Genomic DNA, 26,083 nt, shown 5'->3' on the forward strand with positions numbered 1-26,083 from the left:
CTTTATGTCAAAGAATGCTTACCTGCATTTCAAATTTCCATGAATCTCACCTACTGAACCCAACAGTAACATGAATTAAAGAACTACATCCAGGGGTGCCTGGGTGGCTCAGTAGGCAAGCGTCTGACTTCAGCTCAGGTCATGATCTCATGGTTCTTGAGTACAGGCCTTGCATCAGGCTCTGTGCTGACAGTTCAGAGCCTAGAGCCTGCTTCGGATTCTGGGTCTCCCTCTCTCTCTCTGCTCCTACCCCACACATACTCTGTCTCTCTCTCAAAAATAAACAAACATTAAAAAAATTTTTAATAAAAAAAAACAAAGAACTACATCCAAATTATATCCTCTCCCACTCTCTGCAAATCATCTATTTTTTCCCTCACATAGTCTTTTACAGGCTGTAAATAACTTACATATGCTATTGCTGAAAAATATAACAAAAGGTACAATATTTTTGGACATCAGTTCTAGGCAATTCACCCTATAAATAATACAGTGCAGGTGCCCAAAAAACATATGCACAAAGATATTTTCTGCACTAATATTTTTTATACACTACAAATAATTCAAATATCCATCAAAGGAGGATTAAATAAATTATGCCCCACCACACTGGGAATGCAAACTGGTGCGGCCACTCTGGAAAACACTATTGAGGTTCCTCAAAAAATTAAAAATAGAACTACCTTACGCCCCAGCAATTGCACTACTGGTGTTTATCCAAGGGATACAGGTAAGCTGTTTCAAAGGGGCACATGCACTCCAATATTTATAGCAGCACGATCAACAATAGCCTAAGTATGGAAAGAGCCCAAATGTCTATCAATGGATGAATGGATAAAGAAGATGGATGAATGGATAAAGAAGATGTAATACAATGGAGTATTATTTGGCAATCAAAAAGAATGAAATCTTGCCATTAGCAACTATGTGGATGGAACTTGAGGGTATATGTTAAGCAAAATTAGTCCATCAGAGAAAGACAAATATCATATGAAATATCATATGACTTCACTCATATGAGGACTTTAAGACACAAAACAGATGAACATAAGGGAAGGGAAGCAAAAATAATATAAAGACAGGGAGAGGGACAAAAACATAAGAGTATCTTAAATATGAAGAACAAACAGAGGGTTACTGGAGGGGTTGTGGGAGCGGGGATGGGCTAAATGGGTAAGGGGCATTAAGGAATCCATTATTGAAATCATTGTTGCACTATATGCTAACTAACGTGGATGTAAAGTAAAAAAATAAACTAAATAAAAATTTAAAAAAGAAAGAACGAACGAACGAACGAAAGAAAGAAAGAAAGAAAGAAACCAAAGAAACATGAGAGCCAAAAACACCACATAAATATTGATTATATCCAGGGGGAAAAAGTTCTAGAAAAATGAAAAAGAAACTGAAAAAGGATATTTAAAAAATTAAATATGGACCATATGTTAAATAATATGTATCAAATTTCTTGAATGATGATAAAAAAAGTTACGGACAGTCACATTATATAAACGTTATATAAATCTACATACACTGATACAGAAAGATATCCACAAGATGTTAAAGGAAAAAGTGGGTTAAATAGCAGCTTGTACAGTATTTGGCTACTTGTAAGAAAGAAAAAACGTGTTACCCTATACCTTCTAGTTGTACATTCACATGAAAAGATCATCAATTTGTTTAGAGCGGCTATTAGGGGGATCTGAGGATCCACAGAGACATTTTTTTCCTTCAAACAAATCAATATTTTTGTTAACATGCACTATTTTTTATTTATTTATTTATTTATTTATTTATTTACTTACTTACTTACTTATTTACTTACTTACTTACTTATTTTGAGAAAGAGAAAGCACAAGTCGGGGAGAGGGACAGAGGTCACGATCTCATGGTTTGTGAGTTCAAGCCCTCATCAGGCTCTGCAGTTGCAAGGCCTGTTTGGGATTCTCTCTCCCTCTCTGCCCCTCCACCCACCTTGCCTCACACAAGTGCACAAGCACGTTCTGTCTCTCAAAACAAATAAATAAACTTAAGAAAAAAAAGAAATGTAGAAAATACTTAATATTTGGGGTGCCTGGGTGGCTCAGTCGGTTAAGCGTTCGACTTCGACTCAGGTTATGATCTCCTGTTTCGTGAGTTCGAGCCCCGCATCAGGCTCTGTGCTGACAGCTGAGGGCCTGGAGCCTGCTTCGGATTCTGTGTCTCCCTCTCTCCCCCTCTCTCTCTGCCCCTCCCCTAGTTGCTCTCTCTTTCTCAAAAATAAATAACCAATAAAAAAAATTTTTTTTAAAGCACATCCTTATGGAAAAACAGTCTCAATTAAAATATGATGAACTATAAAGTCATTTATCATTCTCTGCCCCATATTCTTTCCCCACATGAGAAGGGAGGTACAATTGTTACAAAATTACTATTCATTCTAAAATGTTTAGTTAGATTAAGCAAACCAGTTTTCCCACAGGCACATCAAAACAAATCATTAAAACTGGTTTTAAACACAAGGAAAAAGAACAGTTGTCATAAATCTACTTAAAGAAATGAAGCAAGCTTATGATCATTACTCGCCCTAATATAAAATCCCACAATTAAAAGATTAGCTTCTAGAAAGTGTTTCTCATAAACCAGAGAAATTATAGTCCTGTCTTCCAGTGATTCTAGAGAGAATTTTTTCTCCACATAAGCAAACCCCCATGCTTATATGGCTAAAAATAAAGGCAACACAATTACAACTGAAAAATAATTGCAAGGAGCTTAAAAATAATTACTACTGGTTCTATATACCTAAAATTAAGAAAAGACTGGTATCACAATTAACCAGGGTAAGAAGGATCACATGGGACTCAACACACCTTGGATGGGGCTATAGTTTTGTAGTTTTCCCCAGAAAATTAGGACACTTAACAGCTATTTAGAGAGAAAGAACTTTGAATTGCATTATAATAGGATAAGACTGTTTCATCAGATAATTAATTTAATTTACTATGTGCACCTGTTAATTAAAAGATGCTTTTATGTTAGGAAAAATAGAATAAACCACAACCCCCCATGCTTAAATCTCTAATAACAAACATAAAACTACACTGTGGGAAGGCTTGCTATTAGCCTTCTGTACAATTCGCAAATGTTTTTTGAGTGTACCATACTGCTCTAGGCTTTGGAGCTCCATGGCAAAGACAAGAACTCTGTTCTCATGGAGCTTACATTCTACCATATAAATAAGATACAAAGTGAATAGAAGTGAAAGGCTTCTTGGAGACAGGACATTTGAGTAACCTGAATGACAGGAAAGAGCAGTGTAACAATCTGGGAACAGAGCTGCCCAGGTAAAGACATTACAAAGTATAAGAGTACAATAAAAAAAATTTTAATGGATTATTTCTATATCAATTTCTTTTAATAAAATGCATTATCTGTGATTCCTATGTGCATGAATTTGAAAACCACCAACTGAAAAAACCCTAAGTGGCAAGTAAATGGCATGAAGTGATCAGCACAGAATTAAAATTGAGAATAACACTGGGGCTGTTCAGTTGGTGGAGCATGAGGCTCTTGATCTCGGGGTTGTGAGTTCAAACCCCACACTGAGTATAGAGCTTACTTTAAAAAAACGAGAATAACATTAGCTCATGATAATGATCAAACTATTGATGCTAACTATATTGTATGTACTATGCTAAATTCTAAATTATATAGTCTCATTTTCAGCCTGAAGATACACTGTGAGATATCCACACCATTTAGAATCAACAAGATTTAAAGATTAAATTTAATATTTAATTAATATATAATATATGGCTATTAATATAGAATTATTAATAAATATTTATTTAAAGATTAAAGTGGTTGAATAAAGATATTCAGTCTTACCCTTGAATAATACAGAATTTAAAAGACCAAGCTAGTATTTCACTGATCAGATCCCAAGAAAAAAAGTTAAACTCATAATATCTGAGGTGGCAAGGGCATGAGTGAAGAGATGCTCTCATTCAATGTAGCTGTGCCATATACTGGTTCAAACCTTTTTTGATAGCAAATTGTCACTAGCTACCAAGATTTATGAAGGGCATATTCTATGAATTGGCTACAGAGAGACTCCCATATAATAGCACAAAATTACATATAAAGATGTGCATTATGTATTGTCTTATGGTAGCAAAAACATTGGAAATAGTCCAAATATCCATCAATAAAGGGTTAAATAAATCATGAAATATCTACAATATGGAATATTATACAGTGCTTAAAAAGGTAAGGGTGGTGGGCACCTGAGTGTCTCAGTCGGTTAAGTATCCGATTCTTGGTTGATTTCCACTCAGGTCATGATCTCATGGTCATAGAGCTCCACATCAGGCTCCTTCCTGGGCATGGAACCTGCTAAAGATTCTCTCTTTCTCTTCCTCTGCCCTTCCCCCTCTCACACACTCTCTATCTCTCTCTCTCTCTCAAAAAAAAAAAAAAAAAAAAAAAAAGGTAATGATGTAATTTCATGCACGTTGAAATGAAACCTTGTCCAACATAAGTACATGAATTACTTTAGAAAAACTTTTAAAAATGTCTTTAAAGGGGTGCCTACCTGGCTCAGTCTGAGGAATGTGTGACTCTTCATCTCGGGGTCATGAGTTCGAGCCCCACACTGAGTACAGCAATTAAATAAATAAAACTGTTTTAGGGGCACCAGTGGTTTAAGCATTAAACTTCAGCTCAGGTCATGATCTCACCACGAGTTCGAGCCCTGCGTTGGGCTCATGCTGACAGATCAGAGCCTGGAGGCTGCTTTGGGTTCCGTGTCTCCCTCTCTCTCTGCCCCTCTCCTGTTCACAGTCTCTCTCTCTCTCTCTCTCTCTCTCTCTCTCAAAAATAAAATAAACACTGGGAATGTAAGCTGGTGCAGCCACTCTGGAAAACAGTATGGAGGTTCCTCAAAAAACTAAAAATAGAACTACCCTACGACCCAGCAATTGCACTACCAGGCATTTATCCAAGGGATACAGGTGTGCTATTTAGAAAGGACACATGTACCCCAATGTTTACAGCAGCACTATCAACAATAGCCAAAGTATAGAAAGAGCCCAAATGTCCATCGATGGATGAATGGATAAAGAAGATGTGGTGTATATATACAATGGAATATGAGTCGGCAATCAAAAAGAATGAAATCTTGCCATTTGCAGCTACGTGGATGGAACTGGAGGGTGTTATACTAAGTGAGATTAGTCAGAGAAAGACAAAAATCATATGACGTCACTCATATGAGGACTTTAAGAGACAAAACAGATGAACATAAGGGAAGGGAAACAAAAATAATATAAAAACAGGGAGGGGGACAAAACAGAAGAGACTCATAAATACGGAGAACAAACTGAGGGTTACTGGAGGGGTTGTGGGAGGGGGGATGGGCTAAATGGGTAAGGGGCACTAAGGAATCTACTCCTGAAATCATTGTTGCACTATATGCTAACTAATTTGGATGTAAATTTTAAAAAATAAATAAAGAAAAAAATAAAATAAAAAATAAATAAACATTAAAAAAATTTTTTTAAAAACCTTTTTTAAAAAAATGTCTTGGGGCACCTGGGTGACTCAGTCGGTTAAGCAGTCTGACTTCAGCTCAGGTCATGATCTCTCAGTTCATGAGTTCAAGCCCCACATCAGGCTTTCTGCTGTCAGCACAGAGCCTGCTTCTGATCCTCTGTCTCCCTCTCTCTTCCCCTCTTTTTCTCACGCTCTCTCTCAAAAATAAATAAGCATTTAAAAATAAATAAATAAAATCAAATAAAAAATGTCTTTAGAAAATGACAATGCGTTTGAGTTTATCTATAGCTTGGAGTTGGGATATCTTTCCAGTGCTTTTCACATCAGAAAACACAGAAATGTCCCAAATATTGAGCTAAATATTATGACATTCCTTAAAATGAAATTCCATTCACATTACAATTAAGAGAAAGTCATAATACAAAACTAGTATATATAAGGTGTCTTCGTTTTTTTTAATGTTTATTTTGAGAGAGAGAGAGTGAGTAGGCGTGCACAGGGAAGGGGCAGAGAGAGAATCCCAAGCAGGCTCCACACTGTCAGCGGAAAAATCAGATGCAGGTGATCCCACAAATAATGAGATCATGCATGACCTGAGCCAAAATCAAGAGTTGGAAGACCGATCAACTGAGCCACCCAAGCGCCCCTAATTAGGGTATCTTTAAACTATACTTCAATGACGTTCCATCATGTAAGATAAAATCTTATGTGGTTTGCAAAGGCTTCCAGGATTGAATCCTAAGCTTCTCAAAGTTTAATATTCATGCAACTTGGGGCACCTGGGTGGCTCAGTCAGTTAAGCATCTGACTCTTGATTTCTGCTCAAGTCATGATCTCCCGGTTCAAGAGACTGAGCCCTGCTATCAGGCTCTGTGCTGAGAGGTTGGAGCCTGCATGGGAATCTCTCTCCCTCTCCGTCCCTCCCCAACTCATGCTTGCACATGCGTGCATGTGTGTGATCTCTCTCAAATAAATAAACTTTATTTTTAATAAATAAACTTAAAAAAATATGTATGCCACTCACCTGGAGTTCCTATTAAAGTGTAGGTTCAGATCCAGGGATCTGTGATGGGGCCTGAGAGTCCCATTTTCCAAAAATTTGCAGACTGCACCAAGGAGCAAGGATCTAGCCCTCATCCACACCTCTCTACACCTTGCACTTTAATTTAGTGAATTACTGCTCTTCCACAAATACCATGTTCTTCACACCTCCGTCTCTTTTTTAATTCTTCATCAAAAGTGGTTTTCCCCTCACCTCCTCCACTTCAAAAACTTCTACTCTTTATTTTTAGTCCAAATGTCACAAATATTTCAAGGACATGGAGATGTTGGTTCTTTTGGATTCCAAGATGCCTATGCACTTATGTTCAACTTATCACATTTGTTATTTACATGTCCATCTCCCTATGAGACTATGAGTGTGAATATAGAAAATTTCTATCTTAGAGGCGCCAGGGTGGCTCAGTCAGTTGAGCGTCTGACTTTGGCTCAGGTCATGATCTCATGGTTTGGGAGTTCGAGCACTGTGTCCGGCTCTATGCTGACAGCTCAGAGCCTGGAGCTTGCTCCTGATTCTGTGTCTCCCTCTCTCTCTCTGTCCCTCCCCCACTCATGCTTTGTCTTTCTCTGTCTCAGAAATAAACATTAAAAAAATTAAAAAAAAAAAAAGAAAGAAAATTTCTATCTTCAGCACACAGATGTTCAATAGATGTTTTCTGAGTCCAAGTCATTAAGGTATCAAGTCTCTGCCACCACCTCTGAAATCATGCCTATCACAATCACTTTTATTCTGCAGCACTTTCTTTGAAGTATTTACAGTACTCAGCAAAAAAACACTGCCAGATTATTGAAGGTAATCTCTAAAATATAAGACAATACTCATCTTCAAAATTAAAGCAAAATGTAACACTATTTGATGAGATGTTTACATTAATGGTGGAAAACAAGTCACATTAATTTCACTCTATTTTGGAGTAAAAAGGACAAAACAAAGATTGTACCCTTTGGTATTCTTTTTATTTAAGTGCTTGAAGCAAAATAAGAATAACATAGAATTTCTAATATACCTAATAGTCCTAATTAATTTGAACTTTTACTACATTTTAAAAACAAATGACAGGGGTGCCTGGGTGGCTTAGTTGATTAAGCATCCGACTCTTGATTTCAGCTCAGGTCATGATCTCACAGTTTGTGGGATGGAACTCTGAGTCGTCAGTGCAGAACTTGCTTGGGATTCTCTCTCTGCCCCTTCCCAACTCATGCGTGTGTGCACATACTCTCTTTCTCTCTCTCAAAATAAATAAACTTTAAAAAAGAAAACAAATGACAAAATAGTATCTTAAATCAATGCTTACACAGGCAGCCCTCTCTTTACCACTCACCTTCCTCATCGATCCATTTCATGGTGAAAAGCTGTTCGTTGTCAAAAGAACACATGTCTCGAACCTCACTGCAAAGGCCCTCAAAGGAGATTGAAGGTTCAAAATGTGTTATCATGATATCCCTGAAAAAAAAAAAAAAAAGGAGTTTTAAGTCTGACAATGACCAAAACTAATGAAACTCTACATAACACTAAGTGCCTGAAAATCAGATGAACATCAGTTATTTTGTGAGTGCCTCAACATGCATTGCTTCCGGTAAACTATCTCCATAAAGTAAAAACAAAAAATCCATATTAAATAATGCTTAAAAGTAAAAATAGTGGGGGCGCCTTGGTGGCTCAGTTGGTTGGGCGTCTGACTCTTGGTGTCAGCTCAGGTCATGATCTCACGGTTTGTGAGTTCAAGCCCCACATCGGGCTCTGTGCTGACAGCATGGAGCCTGCTTGGGATTTCTCTCTTTGGGATTTTCCTTCTCTCTCTGCCCCTCTCATGCTTTTTCTCTCTCAAAATAAATAACTTAGTAGAAAAAAAAGTAAAAATAGTGGATTTGTGAGAAACTTTCATTCAATCTCCCTTCTCATTCAGGTAGGCCACCCTAACTGCTCTGATGGTTGTCCCACTTTGGCTTTAATTTTGTTATCAAAAGCTCACTCTTTTGTGAGGCACTGCACTCCGCAGATGAACAGCTCTATTATTGATGAACTTCTGCCTTATATTTAACTGAAATCTGTTCCAATCACAGGTTGCAGATCTCCCCTCCCCCAAAAGTCCACCCTTCATCTAAGAAACAGCTCTTCAATAATTTGACCAAGATCTGTCAAGTCCTCTTCCCCAGCCCTCACTTCCACAAATTAACCACCCATGAGGCCATCACCCATTCTTCGTGTGGCATGATTTTTAGACCTCACACCTTCATTTTCACCATTTCCCAAAGAATTCCCATTTGCCAAAATTGGGTTTAAAATAAGACTAATATTTTAGGTAGATACCCAAAGAACATAGGAACAGACATAAATGTGTATTTGTTTGTATTAGTGTTAGATAAGCAACAGTATTCAAATAAATCTACGTAGTGGCTATTTAGTATAAAATTTAAACCGCAACAAACTGTTTTAGAGCAGAGGCCTGGGACTTCCTCCAAGGAGTGAGGAGAAGGCTCCCTATGATCACATCTCCACTCAGTAGCCAGACACAATCACCTTTCAAATGTAAGTCAAACAGACTGAAGGACTCTAATAAAAATTTATAGAGTGATGCCTATGTGTCAAATTCTGTCCTAACGGTTTTACAAAATTAATGTAGTTCATGTCCTTTCTGTTTTAAACTCTTCAAATGCCTTTCTGTCTCATGAAGAGTAAAATCCAAAGTCCCTAGTGGAGTCTACAAGACCCTAGCTACCTCTCTGACCAACCTCTTCTACTACTTGAGCAGGTAAACCAATGTTTATAGTCTACCATCTACCCCAGCTAGAATGTAAGTTTGGTGAAAGCAGGGGTTTTATTTTGTTCATTATATTCCTAGCAACCAACACAGTGCCTGGCACAGAATGGATGCTTAAGAAATACCTGTTCAAGAAAGGAAGGAACTGTGAACAGAAATGGGTAGCTGCAACACAGAACACAGAGTAGGAAATAAGGAATTTCAAATTTTAGTCATCTGCGCAAAAAAAAAAAAAAAGTTTAAAACTGGTCTTTATGGGCTATTAAAGGTAAGCAAAGAGCAGAGCCTCAAAATGGATTGCCCTTTTCTTGATAATCTTTCTAAGCATCTCACAGCTTTGTATCCCTGCCTCTGAGAACTTCTTGCCTTGGCTTTCATAACAGTAAGCTTCCCTGGCTCTCCGTCTGCTATACTGAATGAACGCTTAAGTTTCCTTTGGTCTTCAATCACAAGGTACTCTTTACATTCTCTCTCACATTCATCTTCTGTCATTCTTTCTTTCTCTCTGAAACTTAATTCATATTCAATGTTTTAACTACTATCTCTATGTAGAGGTCTCCTAAACCTGTAATTCTACCTTTTGATGATCTGGTTCTAATTCCCATTCTCAACTTGAACCCACCATTCCCAATACAAATACTCTACTGCACTCATCTGGTTTACTCGTAACTCCCACACATAAGACCTTGATGATCCAAGTTTTAATACTTGGCCCAGTATTTAGAGGGAGGTTCAAGGCCCTCCCAGTTTATAGAGGGAGGTGAGGATCAATTCTCTAATAGGCACTTCAACATCAACTTCCATTAAACAGTTTTTAACCACATAAGCCCAATGGTCCATACTTTTAAACCTGTCCAACATGTATCTTATGTTTCATCTTTTGTTATTTAACTCATACACTGATAACACATCCTCAACTAAATTGTATACAACCGGGAGACAAAAATCCTCAGACTGTTTCATAGAGTCACAGTACTATTAACATAATAAGGGCTTGAGACTACACTGCATATTAACTAACTCGAGAGTAAATAAACAAGTATTAATAAAAAATAATTTAATACCTAAAAATTAGAAATCCAATTGTCATGGTAGTAGACAGCTACAATTTGGAAGAACCTTAAAGCATTTTTTTGAAAGTAATAAAAAAATTCTCTTATTACGACCTACACTTTCCTATAACAGTTCTTTAAATTTGTGTGTATATATGTATGCATATTATATGTGTGTATACAACATATATACAGTTTACAAAATACTTTTTAAAAAATATAAGAAGGATTCAAACATTTCTTAATTGGATGTAGAAGAAATACTAAGAGAAATCCATCTTCCAGAAAATGTACTTTTGACAAGGAAATATCACTGTTTATTTCCTTTGCCTATAAACATTTATAGAAAACTGAGTGTGCTCTGGGTTTTTAAACAAACTTTATCAGGGGCGCCTGGGTGGCTCAGACGGTTAAGCGTCCAACTTCGGCTCAGGTCATGATCTCACAGTCTGTGAGTTCAAGCCCCGCGTCGGGCTCTGTGCTGACAGCTCAGAGCCTGGAGCCCATTTCAGATTCTGTGTCTCCCTCTCTCTCTGCCGCTTCCCTGTTCATGTTCTGTCTCTCTCTGTCTCAAAAATAAATAAATGTTAAAAAAAATTAAAAAAATAAACTTTATCTATATAATCTTCACAAGAACTGTCAAACTGGACATACTAACCTATTTTACAGATTTAAAAATCAAAACACAAAGGAATATTTGCCAGTCTCTCACAGTTAAAAAATAGAAGAATTCAAACCAAATCCTAATGACACCTGTGGTGGATGCTATGATCTGACTTTCCCCCTCCCCATCCCACCCTAAAATCCCCCATTAGCAATGGAGCATTTATTATACCAGCTGCTGGACATGTTACCAGTAGATAATCCCCAGCTGACAGTCAGTCTCCTTCAGAGATCTGAATCTCACCTATGGTCACACCCACCTCCTGGAGCAGCCCACAGTGAATGACTGATTCCATGTGGGGGTATAAAGGTCGTAGACAACTCAGGAAAGCTCTGAAGTATCAACTCATCTTCAGAACTCCTGGGAGGGTCAACTGAGGGTTCTGCTGAGACTTTAGGGCATCCTGATTTCCTCCTATCTAAGCCTACTTCCTTCCCTTGTCTTCCCTTCAGTAGCCATCGACCTGAGTAAATCTCCTGCACACGAGACACCACTTTCCACAGTAGCATCTACCCAATGCACAGCTATTCCTAGATGGTTTTTTGACAAGAACATAATGGTTACATAATCTCACTTTTAAAAGACTGGCTGATGAAAAATGAAATCCCTGATGAGGATATTAAATTAGTATACTCTGGGGTGCCTGGGTGACTCAGTCACTTAAGCATCTGACTCTTGATTTCAGCTTGGGTCATGAGCTCCCCGTTCATGAGTTCGAGCCCCACATCAGGCTCTGCACTGATAGGGCGGAGCCTGCTTGGGATTCTCTGTGTCCTCTTTCCCTGCCCCCCTCCACTCTCATGCTCACCAAATAAATAAACCCTTTTTAAATAAAATAAATTACTCTACTTTAGTACATGAAGCTGGTTAAATTTTGTTTTTAATGTTTATTTATTTTTGAGAGAAGAGCACAAGTGGGTAACAGGCAGAGAGAGAGAGGGAGACACAGAATCAGAAGCAGGCTCCAGGCTCTGAGCTGTCAGCACAGAGCCTGATGCGGGGCTCAAACTCACGAACCCTGAGATCATGACCTGAGCCAAAGTTGGAGGCTTAACTGACTGAGCCACCCAGGAGCCCACTAGTTAAATTTTTTATTCTTCAGAGAAAATACTTTGCCAGCATATGTAAATTATACATATTTTAGTCTATCTCCCTTGACTAAATGTAAAATCCATGAAAGCAGGCACTTAGTTTTGCTCACTGCTATATCACCAACAACTGAAGCCGTGTCTGGCTCAGAGTGGACATTCAATTAATCTAGGCTGAGTGAATGGAGTTGTCACATGTTGGATCCTTTGTGTTCAGTAAATGTAAAAAACGCTATATATTCACATAATACTTTAAATAGAAGCGAAGCCTGATTAGAGAGATAAAAAGTCATCTAACTTTCTAAAAGCAACACTCAGAGGCTTCTGGTGCATTATGGCAGAGGGAACACATATCTATATCCTTTCATGTGAAGGGCCCGTTGAAACAATAGATAAGTGAAATGACAAATTATCAAAGTCTTAGAAAACAAAAAAGTCACCAGCAGCAGACCAGAAAGCATAAGAAAAATCGCAGATGACTGAGAACAGATGGGTGAAAGTGACTGAGAAAACATACTAGCCCCAAACAACACAGTTATGAGGAACCTTTAAAAGAGAAAAGTTTTATTGACACAAGATTACTTTTCCTTGTCTAAGCATCTAATCATACTACTTAGCTCTTCAAGTGCTTAACACTTACATAAGCATTCATTTCTTTAAAGAAAAATTTGTAAGTTAAAGAATAGAATAATGTTATAAACCTTTATAATATAAAAATTACTAAGAAAAATCAAGATGTAGAGAAAGTAAAAGTGTAAATTCAAAATGTTTCTTTCCTAGTGGAGAATCAATACTCTATCTAAAACCAATAATTTAAAAATAATAGCAGGGAACAAGAAACAAAACAAAACAAATATTCCAAATAAAAGATGGGCAAAGGACTTGAACCGACATTTCTCCAAAAAGGATATACAAATGGCTAACAAGCCTATGAAAAGATGTTCAGGGTGCCTGGGTGGCTCAGTTGATTAAGCATTCAACTTTGGCTCAGGTCATGATCTCATAGTTTGTGGGCTCAAGCCCCGTGTCGGGCTCTGTGCTGACAGCTCAGGGCCTGGAGCTGGCTTTGGGTCCTGTGTCTCCCCCTCTCTCTGCCCCTCCCTGGCTTGCGCTCTGTCCCTGTCTCTCAAAAGTGAATAAACGTTAAAAAATTAAAAAAAAATAAAAATAAAAAAAGATGTTCAACATCACTGATCATCAGGGAGATGCAAATCAAAACCATAATGAAATATCACCTCACACCCATTAGTATAACTACTATCAAAAAAACAAAAACAAAACCAGGGGCGCCAGGGTGGCTCAGCTGGTGGAGCATCTGACTGGATCTCAGGTTGTGAATTCGAGCCTCACGTTGGTCATGGAGCCTACTTTAAAAAAAAATACAAAAACAAAAAAACAGAGAATATCAAGTGTTGACAAGGATGTGGAGAAATAAGCCTTGTGCACTGTTGGTGGGAATGTAAAATAGTTCAGCAGCTATAGAAAACAGTATGGAGGTTCCTCAAAAACTTCAAAATAGAATTTCCATATGGTCCAGTAATTTCACTTCCAGGTATATATCCAAGAGAACTGAAAGTAGGGACTCCAACGGATATTTGTACACCCATGTTCGGACTAGCATTACTCACAATAGCCAAATGATGGAAGCAACCCAAGGGTCTACTGACAGAGGAACAAATGAATAAAATGTGATATATAAACACGAAGGAATATTATTCAGCCTTTAAAAGTAAGAAAATTCTGACACACGGATGAACCTTTGAAGACATTATGCTAAGTGAAATGGGCCAGTCACAAAAAGACAAATACTGTATGACTCCACTTAATTGGAGCAGTGGTTGCCAGAGGTTGGAGGGAGGAGGAAATGGGGAATCGTTCAAAAGGTACAGTTTCAATTTTGCAAAATGAAAAAGTTCTGGAGATTGGTTGCATGGCAATGTGAACATAGTTAACACTACTGAACTGTATAAGATGATAAATTTAATTCTTTTTAGCCACAATTAAAAACAAAAGCAGAAGAAGGCACATTACTTAACTTACAAACATAACTATTAGAAGAACTAAAAATAGGCACGAGACATGGCAAGTAGTACTAAATTCCTCTTATTTCATATCTATCAACAGATATAATAAAACAAAACAAAATTTTTAAAGTAGTTAACTCTAGGTGGTAGAACTGGGAATTGAGGAGAGACTACAGATGGAAAGATGTACTCTGACTTAGACCTTTCTGAATGGTATAGATTATTGTTAATTTCTCTACCATATAAAGGTATGATTTTATTATAAAATTTGCTTTCTAATAAAAAAATAAAATATGAAACAATTTTTTGAAGTTTATTTATTTTAAGAGAGAGAGAGAGAGAGAGAGAACACCTGTAAGCAAGCAGGGGAGGGGAGGGGCAGAAAGAGAAAGAGAATCCCAAGGAGGTTCCACGCCGTCAGCCCAGAACCTGACATGGAGCTCGAGCTCACAAACCATGAGATCATGATCTGAGTCAAGACCAAAAGTCAGATGCTTAACTGACTGAGCCATCAACACACCCCTAAAATGTAAAACAATTTAAAATGACTTTTTATAAATAAAATTGTTTCAAATATTTTAAAATTTTATTTTAAAAATATAAAATAGTTCCTTCTTCTAACATCCTTACCTTACAACAATTTTTCTCTCAAAATACCTTCAAGTTTACTAGTATAAGGGATATAAGGATTGGGAGATTATATTTTAGAATTAAGTCAGAAGAGAAGGAAAGGTTTCCATAGAAGTTCTCTGGCAAAGTACAAGGATGACATCTTTTTTGAATGCAAGGGAAAAAAAATTAATATCTGGCATCATCAAAATATGACTTTCTTATTAAGGTCCACATGGAGTTACAACTAACACATACATAAGCATGTCTGTATACAATACGGATTTTTAAGAAATCTTATTTTTCAAGAACTAAAAAACATTTATCAGAACATACAAATATTTTTTAAAACATCTGTATAATCATTAAAAAAACATAAGTACAAACATCCTAAGGAGACCCGGGGAAGGAGTTATGCTTTATCAATGACCACTCCTTAAGTTCCAGGAACTAAAACATTTAAGGGAGTTTTATGTAAACACTTCTCTAAGTAATTGAGAAAGCACCATGTTCATACCCTCCACAAACACCAGATTCTTATTATAGCACTAAAGCTAAAAATGAGCTGCAAAATAAAGATATTACATTCTAAAGGTATAAAACAAATTATGCATGAAAGATTTTTTTTTTCTCTGGTTTTAACTTCAGTGGTAGCATACATTATCTTACCACTGGTCTTTGACAGAATATATTCTGCTTCACCACAAAGATTCCCAAAATGGAAAATTTAGATATAGTTTTAGCTGAATTTTTTAAAAAGAAAAAAAAAAGGCAGTTTTAATTTTGCTACTGGACCTCAGGAGACAAACTGCTTTAAGCATTCATCATGTTCCTATGTTCTAAAATATAGAATCTAAAGTTTTTCCTTAGGACTAATTGCTCTTAAAAATAAACCTGAAAAAAGAACCACCAGTTCAATCCTTCTGCTATCTCAAAATAAGCTTTTCTCCAAAATTAAATGTAGTATAAACAGAAAAAAGTTTTATTTGTAATCACTGATATAAGAAATTTAGGCAGAATTATCCATGGATGGTAAAATCACTAGGCTGAAGGTTCTGGGGAAAGAGACTTCATATAAATCACAGTATCATTCCTCAAAGTAATTGTTATTCATTGACAGGCATAAAGCAAGTTCTATTTTTTAATGATCAAGAAGACAGAAAATTGGCTCAAAAAGAACTGTGAGATATGAATTTGACAATAAAGCAAAAAAGTGATTTTTAAAAGCCCCATCAATATAGTAAAAGGAGAAAGAGAAATTTTTCTGAAGGGTAAGACTCAGCTTTGTATGGTGGCTTACTAAGCCTCAGCGTTACCATCGATATGATGCAGATAATGATACCCGCCTCTGAATATTGTTATGAATACAAATAAGGGCAAAACACTTATCACAGTTCTTGGCACAACTGGGTACATTCTCAGAGTTACTTTCTATGCTCTTTAGCATACAGCAAAGAGATGAAAGGAGACTGGGTATCTTTGAAGATAATCTGTGAAATTTTTCTAATTATTGATAATATTTTAAGATAAAAGTTCACTGTTAAAATTCAACACTGGAAAACCCAGGCAATGGTTAAGATAAGAAAAGGGGGTGCCTGGGTGGCTGAGTCGATTAAGCGTCTGACTCTTGATCTCAGCTCAGGTCATGATCTCTCAGTCGGTTGTGAGATCGGGCCCCACATTGGGGCTCTGCACTGATCATGGAGCCTGCCTAGGATTCTCTCTCTACCCCCTTCTTGCTCGTGCGCATGCTCGCTCTCTTCCAAGAATAAACTTAAAAAAAAAAAAACGAGAAAAAGAAGTGAGATATATAGTAAACAAGAGGCACAACTGTTATTTGCAGATGATATTATCTAGCTAGAAATTCTAAGATAGTTAACTAAGACACTATTAGAATAAGGTGACCAGTTCCACTTAAATATTCAAAAATAGATGGTATAAAATAAGGCTATGAGAATAAAAGTCCCATTCACAAAAGCAACAAAATTATAAAGCATTTAAGAATAAATTTAATGGGAAATGTGCAAGATCTAAGGGACAGGCACCTTACTGAAAAATACGAAAAAAAAATCAATAAATAGGTATTATGCCACATACTTACAAGGCCAAGCTCAGTATTATAAAACTATCAGTTCTCACATTAACTTGTAAATTCAATGCAATTCCAAATCAAAATAATAAGATTTTTTTTTTGAAACCTACAAAAACCTTCAAAAACTGATCTGGAAGACAAAATAAATGTATAAGAATAGCCAAGAAAATCTGGAAATAGAAAATTAATGAAATGACCTTTCCATAACATATATCAAAATTAACCACAATAATTAAACCAATGCAAAAACACATTCCTCCTCAAAAATCAATGAAACAGAATAGAAAGTACTTATGTTCATCTGAGAAATTTAGTATAGAAAAAAGTTGTCCTTCAAATCAGTGGCAAAAGAACGTATTCAATAGCAGTATTAGAATACATTTTTTAAGAAATTAAGTTCTATCAATACACCACAAATAAGTAAAACCCCCAAATATCAGATTTATTGATAACCACTTGAAAAGCTGCATAACAGACATAAAAATAGAGTATTTTTAAATGAGAAGTACATTTACCTAAGAGAACCCAGAAGCCATAAAGAAATTTTTAAAAAGACAGATTTGATTAAATAAAAATGAAAAACTCCAGACAAGCAACAGGTTAGAGAAATGCTGGCACCTTTTGTAACAGACAACATGCCAATGTCCCTTCAAATAAATGTATGAAAAAAAGAGAAAGAATCCAGGAGGACAACTGGGCAAAAGATATGAATAAACAACCCACAGAGGAAATAAAAATGATCAGTAATGTATAAAAAGATAGTCGTAAAAAAAAGTTAACATTTGTTGCCTATCCTATTGGGAAAATTTTTAAAGACCAGTAATGCGCAATGGGAACAAAAGGAAAACACTTCATTGTAAACTGTTGTTGGGAATGTAAATTGATAAGTGTTTGGAGGACAGGGTCAAGTTTTAAAACAGGCAAATTTTGGACCATGTTTGCAAAAATATATATTAAATATGAGGATGTCACCTTAGCATAATTTGAAATAGTGATTTAATGAAAGCAACTTTTTGTGCTTATCAATCAGGAAAAAAGATTAAATTATGGGGGCACCTGGGTGGCTCAGTTGGCTGAGCGTCCGACTTCAGCTTGGGTCATGTTCTTGCAATTCGTGAGTTCCCCCGCACTGGGCTCTGTGTTGACAGCTCACAGCCTGGAGCCTGCTTCGGATTCTGTGTCTCCCTCTCTCTGCCCCTTCCCCACTCATGCTCTCTCTCTGTCTCTCAAAAATGAATAAACGTTAAACAAACAAAAAAAAAGATTAAATTATGGTGTACCAATACTATAAAACACTATACATCAATTATAAAAAGTAAGCGGATCACTCTCTACATATGTATTTATCCCTGTCTATCCTAACATGGAAAGATGATCATGAATGAAAAAAATCAAGTTGCAGAAATGTGTGTAGAAATATGAACCTGTTTACTTGAAAAATAAAAGGGTATGTGTGTATCCATATCTATACCTATAGATATATTAATATAACGTAGAATATCCCAAACTGTTAACAATGGCTACCATTAGGAAGTGGGGGTGAGAAGCTACAAGGGAAACTTTCCATTTTAGGTACGTCTGTATCTTTAAAATTTAGTTTTAGTGCCTTGTCTTTGTCATCTGCATTTGGTAACTGGTGGCATTTTTGTTTCAATCATCATTCTCAGCTACATTCCTATGTAGGTTAGCTGTCACGTACAGGGCTTAGGACACACAGCAGGCACACAATAAATGACTGTTCAGTTAATGCTGGCCATTTCCACCTGGATGTCCCCAAAGCATGATGAACCAAAAATTCAGTTACTTGTTCCAGGAAATGAGTTACCTCCTCTCACTAATCTCTTCCTTCTATATTCCCTAGTCTCTCTCAAATAAGAAACCTAAGAGTTGTCAGATTCCCTCTCTCTTCCCCACAGGCAATTGATCTGTAATTCATATGGATTCTACCCCCTAAAATTGCCATTCAATCCAGATCCTCTTCTCCTCCTCTGAATCTCTCACCAGGACTACTTCCAAAGCCTCCAAATCAGTCTTCATCCATTGCTAATTCATAGTCCATACTGGTTCTAAATCTGACTTTTCTAAAATGAGAATCTCAGTATGTATATCTCTCTGACTTAAAACCCTCGCCAATGAGAAAAAGTCCAAAGCCCAAAGTATGATATTCAAGAATTTCATGAGTAGCGCCTGTGAGTCTTCTTCTTAGCCTCACTTCTTATCAGTGCCAGCTTCACACTTCATGTCCTAATAAGGAAGGACTATGGCACTAACAACTAAACTGATCTGAATTCCCCAAATATATCACACAGTGGTGCAATGCCTGGAATGCCCCCTTCCCCAACATCTTCATCCACTAGACAAACCTATTTATCCTTTAAAAGCCTCAAACAGTTCATCCTCTAGGAAGGTTTACCTTTCTTACCCCAAACACCTCCCCAATAGCCAACCCTGCAAATACCTTACACATAAACACATACACACTCCTTTATTAGCTCTTCTAGATCTTTCCTCCTATAAGTCTCACGGTCCTTCAAGGGCAGAGCCGTGTAGTATCCACCTTTACATCCTCTGTGCCCACCCTAGTACCACGTGCCTGCCTTATAGTAGGCAGTAGGTGTCCAACAATATTTATTAAAGTGACTTTAAATACACTTTAGGTAATACGTGAAATCCTAAGCAAGAATGGAATTTTAAAAATTCAGATTTTAATGATGCTCATTGCAACCATAAAACAACAAACACTCAAGTTACCTTAACAAGAGGGTTGGGAGTTGTATTAGAAAGCTTTCATGGACCTCCAGGAAGAATTTTTCTACGGGGAACTGCTTCCTTCTCCTCTGCTTTCTCAGACCTGCCATTTGTACATGGTCAGTCTTGGCCTCCCGAACCTCTCCCTTCACTCTTCAGTTCCAGTGTTCACTGCTAACAAGCAATTTATCTCTTTGTTACCTGATTCAAATTTCTGAGAGGGCTGTTTTGGTTTCTGGCACCAGGCCACCAAGTCCTTTCTCTTTCTCTGATAAAACTATGGATCAGTTGTCCTGTGGTTCAGTGCCAGGCCAGAAGCTCCAGGACCCGTAACTAACATTCCCCCAACTTCCAACTCAAGAGACTATTTGTATTTCCTTAGAACATTATAGTGATATACTTTATATTGCTAAAATTATTTTGCAATACTTTTAAAAACAAGTCTTGCCAAGACTTGTTCACAGAAAAATCCTGCATACTTCTTCACTGAACCAGCTATACATTCCAAATATACAAGTAGTTAATCTCTTTCTATTTGCAGATGTTCACAGAAAGAATCCTCTAGATTATTGTAACTGTACAATGGCAGTGGTTTAAAAAGCATTTTCACAACCTTTTTGCAAAATTTCCCACACATTTGTGATGTAAAGAAATGAGGAGTCCAGACATTTCCTTGTTAAACTCTATCCCATAATATCAAGTAACTTTAATATAAGGATAAGCCCATAAAATAGCAATCTATCACTAACCAACAAAACCTGTTTCTCTTCCTCCTAACACTACTAGCTAATGATTGAAGGAAAGCTACTCACTGACAAGCTCCCGTGTCAAGGAAAAAAGGGTGTACGGGCCGTCACAGAGCCACTCTTAGGTGGTCTCCAATACAATCAGTGTCTTAATGCTATTAATCTCCTGCTTAAAAACTAGAAAAAATCCAATTAAATGTCTGTTATATCTAGGGAGACATCACATTTGCACTAAGAACAAATTTAACTGAATGACAACACCACACACATCTCTGAAAGAAGGCAATATATTCACTAAAAAATTCTGGCTATTCCAAAATTCAACGTTCACTGGAAAGAAATACTGTTAGAAGGGGATAAGGAGAAAGCTTTCTGATAATGGCCTTTCACAAGATCTGAAGGAAAAGAAACGTTTTCAAATGCAGATTGTCCTTACATTTCTTGATATAAAGGAAGGGTTTTCTACTTAAAAAGCAGGTAGGTGTTCTAGTTAGCCAACTTGTTTATTAGCTATCCTCACTGGTGACTCATTTTAGTTTCATCTGTAGTAATGAGCAGCTGACTATGTAATATCATAACCACCAGTTTAGACTATTGTTAATAAACATATAATCTTAACAGATTTAATTTCAGGGGACAGAAATTGGTACAATTTAGAGAATGCCGATGTTGTCTTTAAATAAGGCTTGAAATGAAGGCACTATTAGAAAGCGTTCAGTGAATAAGAAGCACTAATGGGCAAGGGCTTTTCTTTCATTCCTTAGCAAAAATTCATAGGTTAAAAAAAAAAAAAAACGAAACGTTAACTTGAATGTCTTGGGAAATTTTTAGGCACTAAAAGGGTTATATGTCCTTACTCTCTTTTATAAAAACAGTTGTAGCAATAAGCCAAGAAAAAATGACACTTAGATTCCTAAAATACAGCAGACTTTGATTTCTTTCCAAAGGAGTTTACAATGATTTTAATTTACTAACTAGGCCTATTTAGATTTGTCAAACCAATAAAAAAGGAAGAAGCACTAATTTCTTCTTCTGCATAGTTGGAATCATTGGGAACTATCTAAATTTAATAAGACAAGAAGTTTGTATTGTCAGAGTCATAAAGGTAAACCAGAAAACTAAAAATAATAGTTTAACAATTAAAAATTGAGAAGTACCAATCAGGAGAAGGGCAAGCAAAAGGTAGTATTCACCCAATGTCTTATCCTTCAGAGAAAGGAATCAATAGGTCTATCTAAAGTTGAATCACGAAATAGAAGTATAACTTTTAAAGTAATAAAGACAACCTCCAGTAGAACAGAAATAAACTGTCAACAGTATACCTCTGAAAGTTGGAAGGATGGGATGGAACTTAATTTATACATCTACAAAGTGTGCACATTCCCACCATGTGAGTATGCTGATTTTTAACTTTTTTAACTGTCAATAATCAGACACCTTTAAAAAAAAGAAACACATACCACGTATTTTATTCTCTGTACCTAACAACTCATGGGCTGTCCGTCGACATTATAACATGGAAAGTGAACTATCTCATCTATCAAATTAAAGGTAAGGTAAAGGAAGCAAAGCTTTTCTCCCCTACAGTGCAAAGTTCATAGCTGACCATACTCAAGTCAAAACAGCTCTCATGACCACTACAAACTTTTTAAAAAAACATACACACACTTACACACACTTCTTGGTATTGTTTTAAAATGAAGACCTCTGTGATCAATTTAAAAGCAAAAACACTGATACTTTCCTAAATAATTCTTGTAAACTACCAGTGAAGACAGTCAAGCTAACAAGAGGTCAGAGGCTGCATGGCAGCAGGCAAACCAGTAAGTTGTTATATCGAATCAATAAGACGTTTTAGGGCTTCTATTTCCTTTGAAATCAAAACAAGAGAGGCATTTTGAAAGTTTGCTATCTTCACTGATCCTCTCTGGAATGTAAAAGTATGCATTGCAGTTTTAACCTCCTAGTGCTTGAGGTTTTTTTAAAGCAATTTACTTCTACTTGAACAAGCAGTAAGACAGGCCCAAGCCATCAGGTTTTGTTAACCCTTAGTTTCAAATCTTCATGCCCACACTAACATTTCACCTTTCCAATGCTCCTAAATAGAATTCTCTCAAATTCCAAACCACGACTTAATTCAAGGGAAGGGGAATACTTCAGGGCACTGATTATAGAATATGATTTAATACAACGATATTAGGACTGGATTATTTCTGGTAAGCACCGGAGTTAGAACTTACGTAAAAATACGATTAAAAACCATAGACTTTAAAATTCGGTTCCTCCTCTTCTCTCTTTGCAGTATCTCACCCTATCAAATGGTCCTTGAAGAAACACTGACAAAGAAGCGTTCACAAATTTTTAATTTACACATACATAACCTAATCTCAAAGGATATACGTACCTAATGCACATCCCTGAAAAGCCATCACCTTTACTCTTCAGTAATAATTCCTATGTCTAATACACAGGCATCCAGATACACTTCTTGAACTTAAGACGATGAAGGTAAACCTGACTTTGAGAACCAGAGCCTTTAGGCCTTCTGACAACCAAAAGGGCCAGCAAACTAAAGTAGTCCTGTCTTTTAAACCTATAGCAAACTCAGTTAACTGAGGCATCACTCGGAATCAACTCTCAGCCCCGAACACATTCAGACTTAATGACGTAAAGTCCTTGTAAATCTCTTAGCAGGCGAGTCTCTCTCGAACCCACCAGGTGGACCTACTCTATTCCAAGGCTCCTCCCTGGGACCCTAATCTGGACCAACAGCAGCGCGACTCCCGGGCGCCCTGCAACACACCGTGGGGTGCCCCAACCTAGCGCCCCTTGCTCCTCTCCGGATCACTTGGTCACCCACCCCGAGTCCCCAGAGTCGCCCGCCCAGACCAATCCGCCCACAATATCTCCAGCCCCTCACCCTCCCCTCCTCCAGTCCAAGTCGAGCGGGCCTTTCCTCTCCCCTCCCACTCCCACGCCTACTCTGGGAGACTCACCCGCGATAGTAGGCTTTAACCCGGACCTGGTGAGAATGATCTCCGCTGCCGCCGCCTGCGATCGGGTGAGCCATGGTACTGCTGTCCCTCTGGGTCGGCATCTCCTTACTCCCCCGCCTGAACGCCGGAGGCCAAGGGTGCGGGGTGCGCGCCGGGTGCCGTGGGGCACTCTGCTACCCGAGCTTCACCCAGAGCTGCGGCTGCCGCTTGCCTACCTGTCCACTCCGCCCGCGGCGCGGACCCAAGGGTCGCCGTGCCGGGGCAGCCGGAACCGCGCGGCTCCTCCCGCCGCTCGGGCCCAGCACGCCTCCCCGCTTGGGTCCCTCCCACCTCGCTTGCTCCAAAGGCCCACATTCCGGGGGAGGGCGGGCGCAACCATCGATCCAACTCAAGGAGCCTCAACGCCCGGCTGAACCATTCTTACAGGGGCTAGGAAAAGGGAGAGAGAGGATGGGAGACGCTGCCTATCACATCAGATAGGCCGGGAGGGGGACTTTTGTGGAAGCTGTGACTGAGGAAATGCCAAAGTTCTCCGTAAAAAAGCCCTATTCCTACAGGAAAAAGAGTAGGTGACAAAGACTACGGCATCTCACCCCGGTTTCCTAACTTGGTCGCGTCCGCGGTCAGCCGACTAGGGACTGGGGTAGATTTGCCCTGCGGGTTTCTGGGACTTGGAGTCCCGGTGGGATTCTGGGACTGGGGGATCTCTGTGTAGGAAACCATCCTCCCCTTTTAGCCGACTGTGTCACCAGCTTGTACGCCATCGGGAGTATTCGGCTTGGAAACCCTGAATCGAGCTTGGTTATCTGAGGTCACTGGAAATGATTGGGCATCGTCACGATCTACACTTCGTTCTCTGATGAATTTTCCCTTCCAATTACATATATCATCTCAATCATACAGTGCCTTTTTGGGGAACATTGGTTACAGGCTCAGCACAGGCTCTTTTAGGGAAAGAATTTAATAACATATGTAACAAATGTAATAATGAAAGTAATAAAGGAGGCAACTCATCTAGAAGGTATGATGGAAGACCGACGTTTCTTCCTTTGCAGCCCCCAATATCCCTTGTATATTGCCATTGCATGGAACAGGTTCACAATAATTATCCAATCCATCCACCGGCATTTATTTTCTATAAACACTGGCTCACCGAAGTTTACAATATAAAGAACCCGTCCTTGGCTCTGTCACATATTGCAATTACAGGTAGCATGAATCCAGCTCCTGAATAAGTCCCAGTACCAATACATGCTGAAAAGGTTGGAATAATCAAAGTAATACCTTTCTTTACTATGATAAAATAGGGTTGGAGGATTAACTCATCAGAGTTGGTGTGACACTTAGTCTGGCATGATGTCCTTCAACTGCTACAAACTTGGATTATAAACTCTTAATAAAAATTCCTATCGGGGGGTGCCTGGACAGCTCAGTCCTGGAGCATTCGGCTCTGGATCTCATGGTTGTAATTTCAATCCCCAAGTTGGGTGTAGACATTGCTTAAAAATAAAATCTTAAAAAAAAAAAAAGAGTGTTGGGGTTTGTTTATGCCTTTTTTCTATCAAGATAATATAATCATGTTTTTTATCCTTTATTCTACTGATATCATATGTTACATTATCTGATTTTTGGACATAGGCCAATTTTGCATTCCTAGGACAAATCTCAACTGGTTATGGCATATAATTCTTTTTATAGTTTGCTCCATTCAGTTTGCTAGTATTTTGTTGAGGAATTTTGAATTTGTACTCATAAGAACTGTTTCCTTTAGCTCTTTGAACATAATTATAATAGCTGTTTTGAAGTCTTTGTCTGCTAAGTCCAATATCTTTGTCCTCTCAATGGCACTTTCTATGTGCCTGGGTCCCAATCGCCTGTCTGTATGTCTCACTATTTTATTTACATTCCCATTTTAGCAACTCTGGAGACTGATCTGTACTGGCTCCAGGGCTTGTTGTCATTGTTGTTGTTGGCTTGTTCGTTTGTTTAGTGACTTGGCCAGACTAGTTCTGTATAGTCTATGTCCCCCACAGTGTGCAGGAGGCTCTGATGTCTCTTCAGGGCTTCCATGTGCACACTGTTACCCTGAATCCTCCTCCCTCCACTGGGGATGACAGTGGTTTTAGTCAGGTTCTCTTTGACTTTCCCTCATCTTCCTATCACAGCTTTTGGCTGGTTTGCCTTTATCGATATTACTCCCAACTGTGAGCCTCCACTAATTGGTAAATGATTGCCCCACTACTTCTGACAATGCCCTAGGGCATAAATTGCTCCATTGTCTGAGCCAATGGTCATTTTTTATTTATAATTTTCTTCAGTTATGGTTGTTTCACTGGGGAGAATATATAGGAAGTTCCTCATGTTTCCATTCTGGAAGTGCTCTGACATTGATCTTTAAAGTCAATGTGATGCAATTAAAACAGAAGGCACAAAGAGTTATGCATATAGGATGATCAGGTCACAGAAATTATGTTATTTTTAGGAACAACAACAACAACAAAAATCCCTGGCAACTATTGAGCCATCTCTTTAGCTTAGAGAACACAGAACTCTGTAAAAAGGTTGAAAAGGAACATGGCATCGCATTGATCATATCTTTAGGAAAATTTGACTTCCTTGCTGCAGATTAAGCTGCTCTAACAAGAATAATCAGAAGAGCTTGACCTTTATGTTCAGTCTCAATTAGCCTCACCAGTGTGCCCTGCAGTCAGGAT

General features: G+C 38.0%; 1 protein-coding gene across 1 annotated transcript in view; it reads right to left on the reverse strand.

The window, feature by feature from the left end:
• The window catches only part of PRKCI (protein kinase C iota), a 70,360-nt gene extending 46,686 nt beyond the window's left edge, over positions 1-23,674 (reverse strand). Inside the window, exons 1-2 of the mRNA XM_015088551.3 lie at positions 23,370-23,674; positions 7,911-8,032 (exon numbers count right to left, since the gene is read on the reverse strand). Of these exons, the coding sequence (XP_014944037.1) occupies positions 7,911-8,032; positions 23,370-23,470 (223 nt within the window). The 5' untranslated portion in view covers positions 23,471-23,674. The remainder of the gene's footprint in view (positions 1-7,910; positions 8,033-23,369) is intronic.
• Positions 23,675-26,083: the final 2,409 nt, after the last annotated feature.

This window comes from Acinonyx jubatus, chromosome C2 (assembly GCF_027475565.1).
Source record: "Acinonyx jubatus isolate Ajub_Pintada_27869175 chromosome C2, VMU_Ajub_asm_v1.0, whole genome shotgun sequence".
Lineage (NCBI taxonomy): Eukaryota > Metazoa > Chordata > Mammalia > Carnivora > Felidae > Acinonyx > Acinonyx jubatus.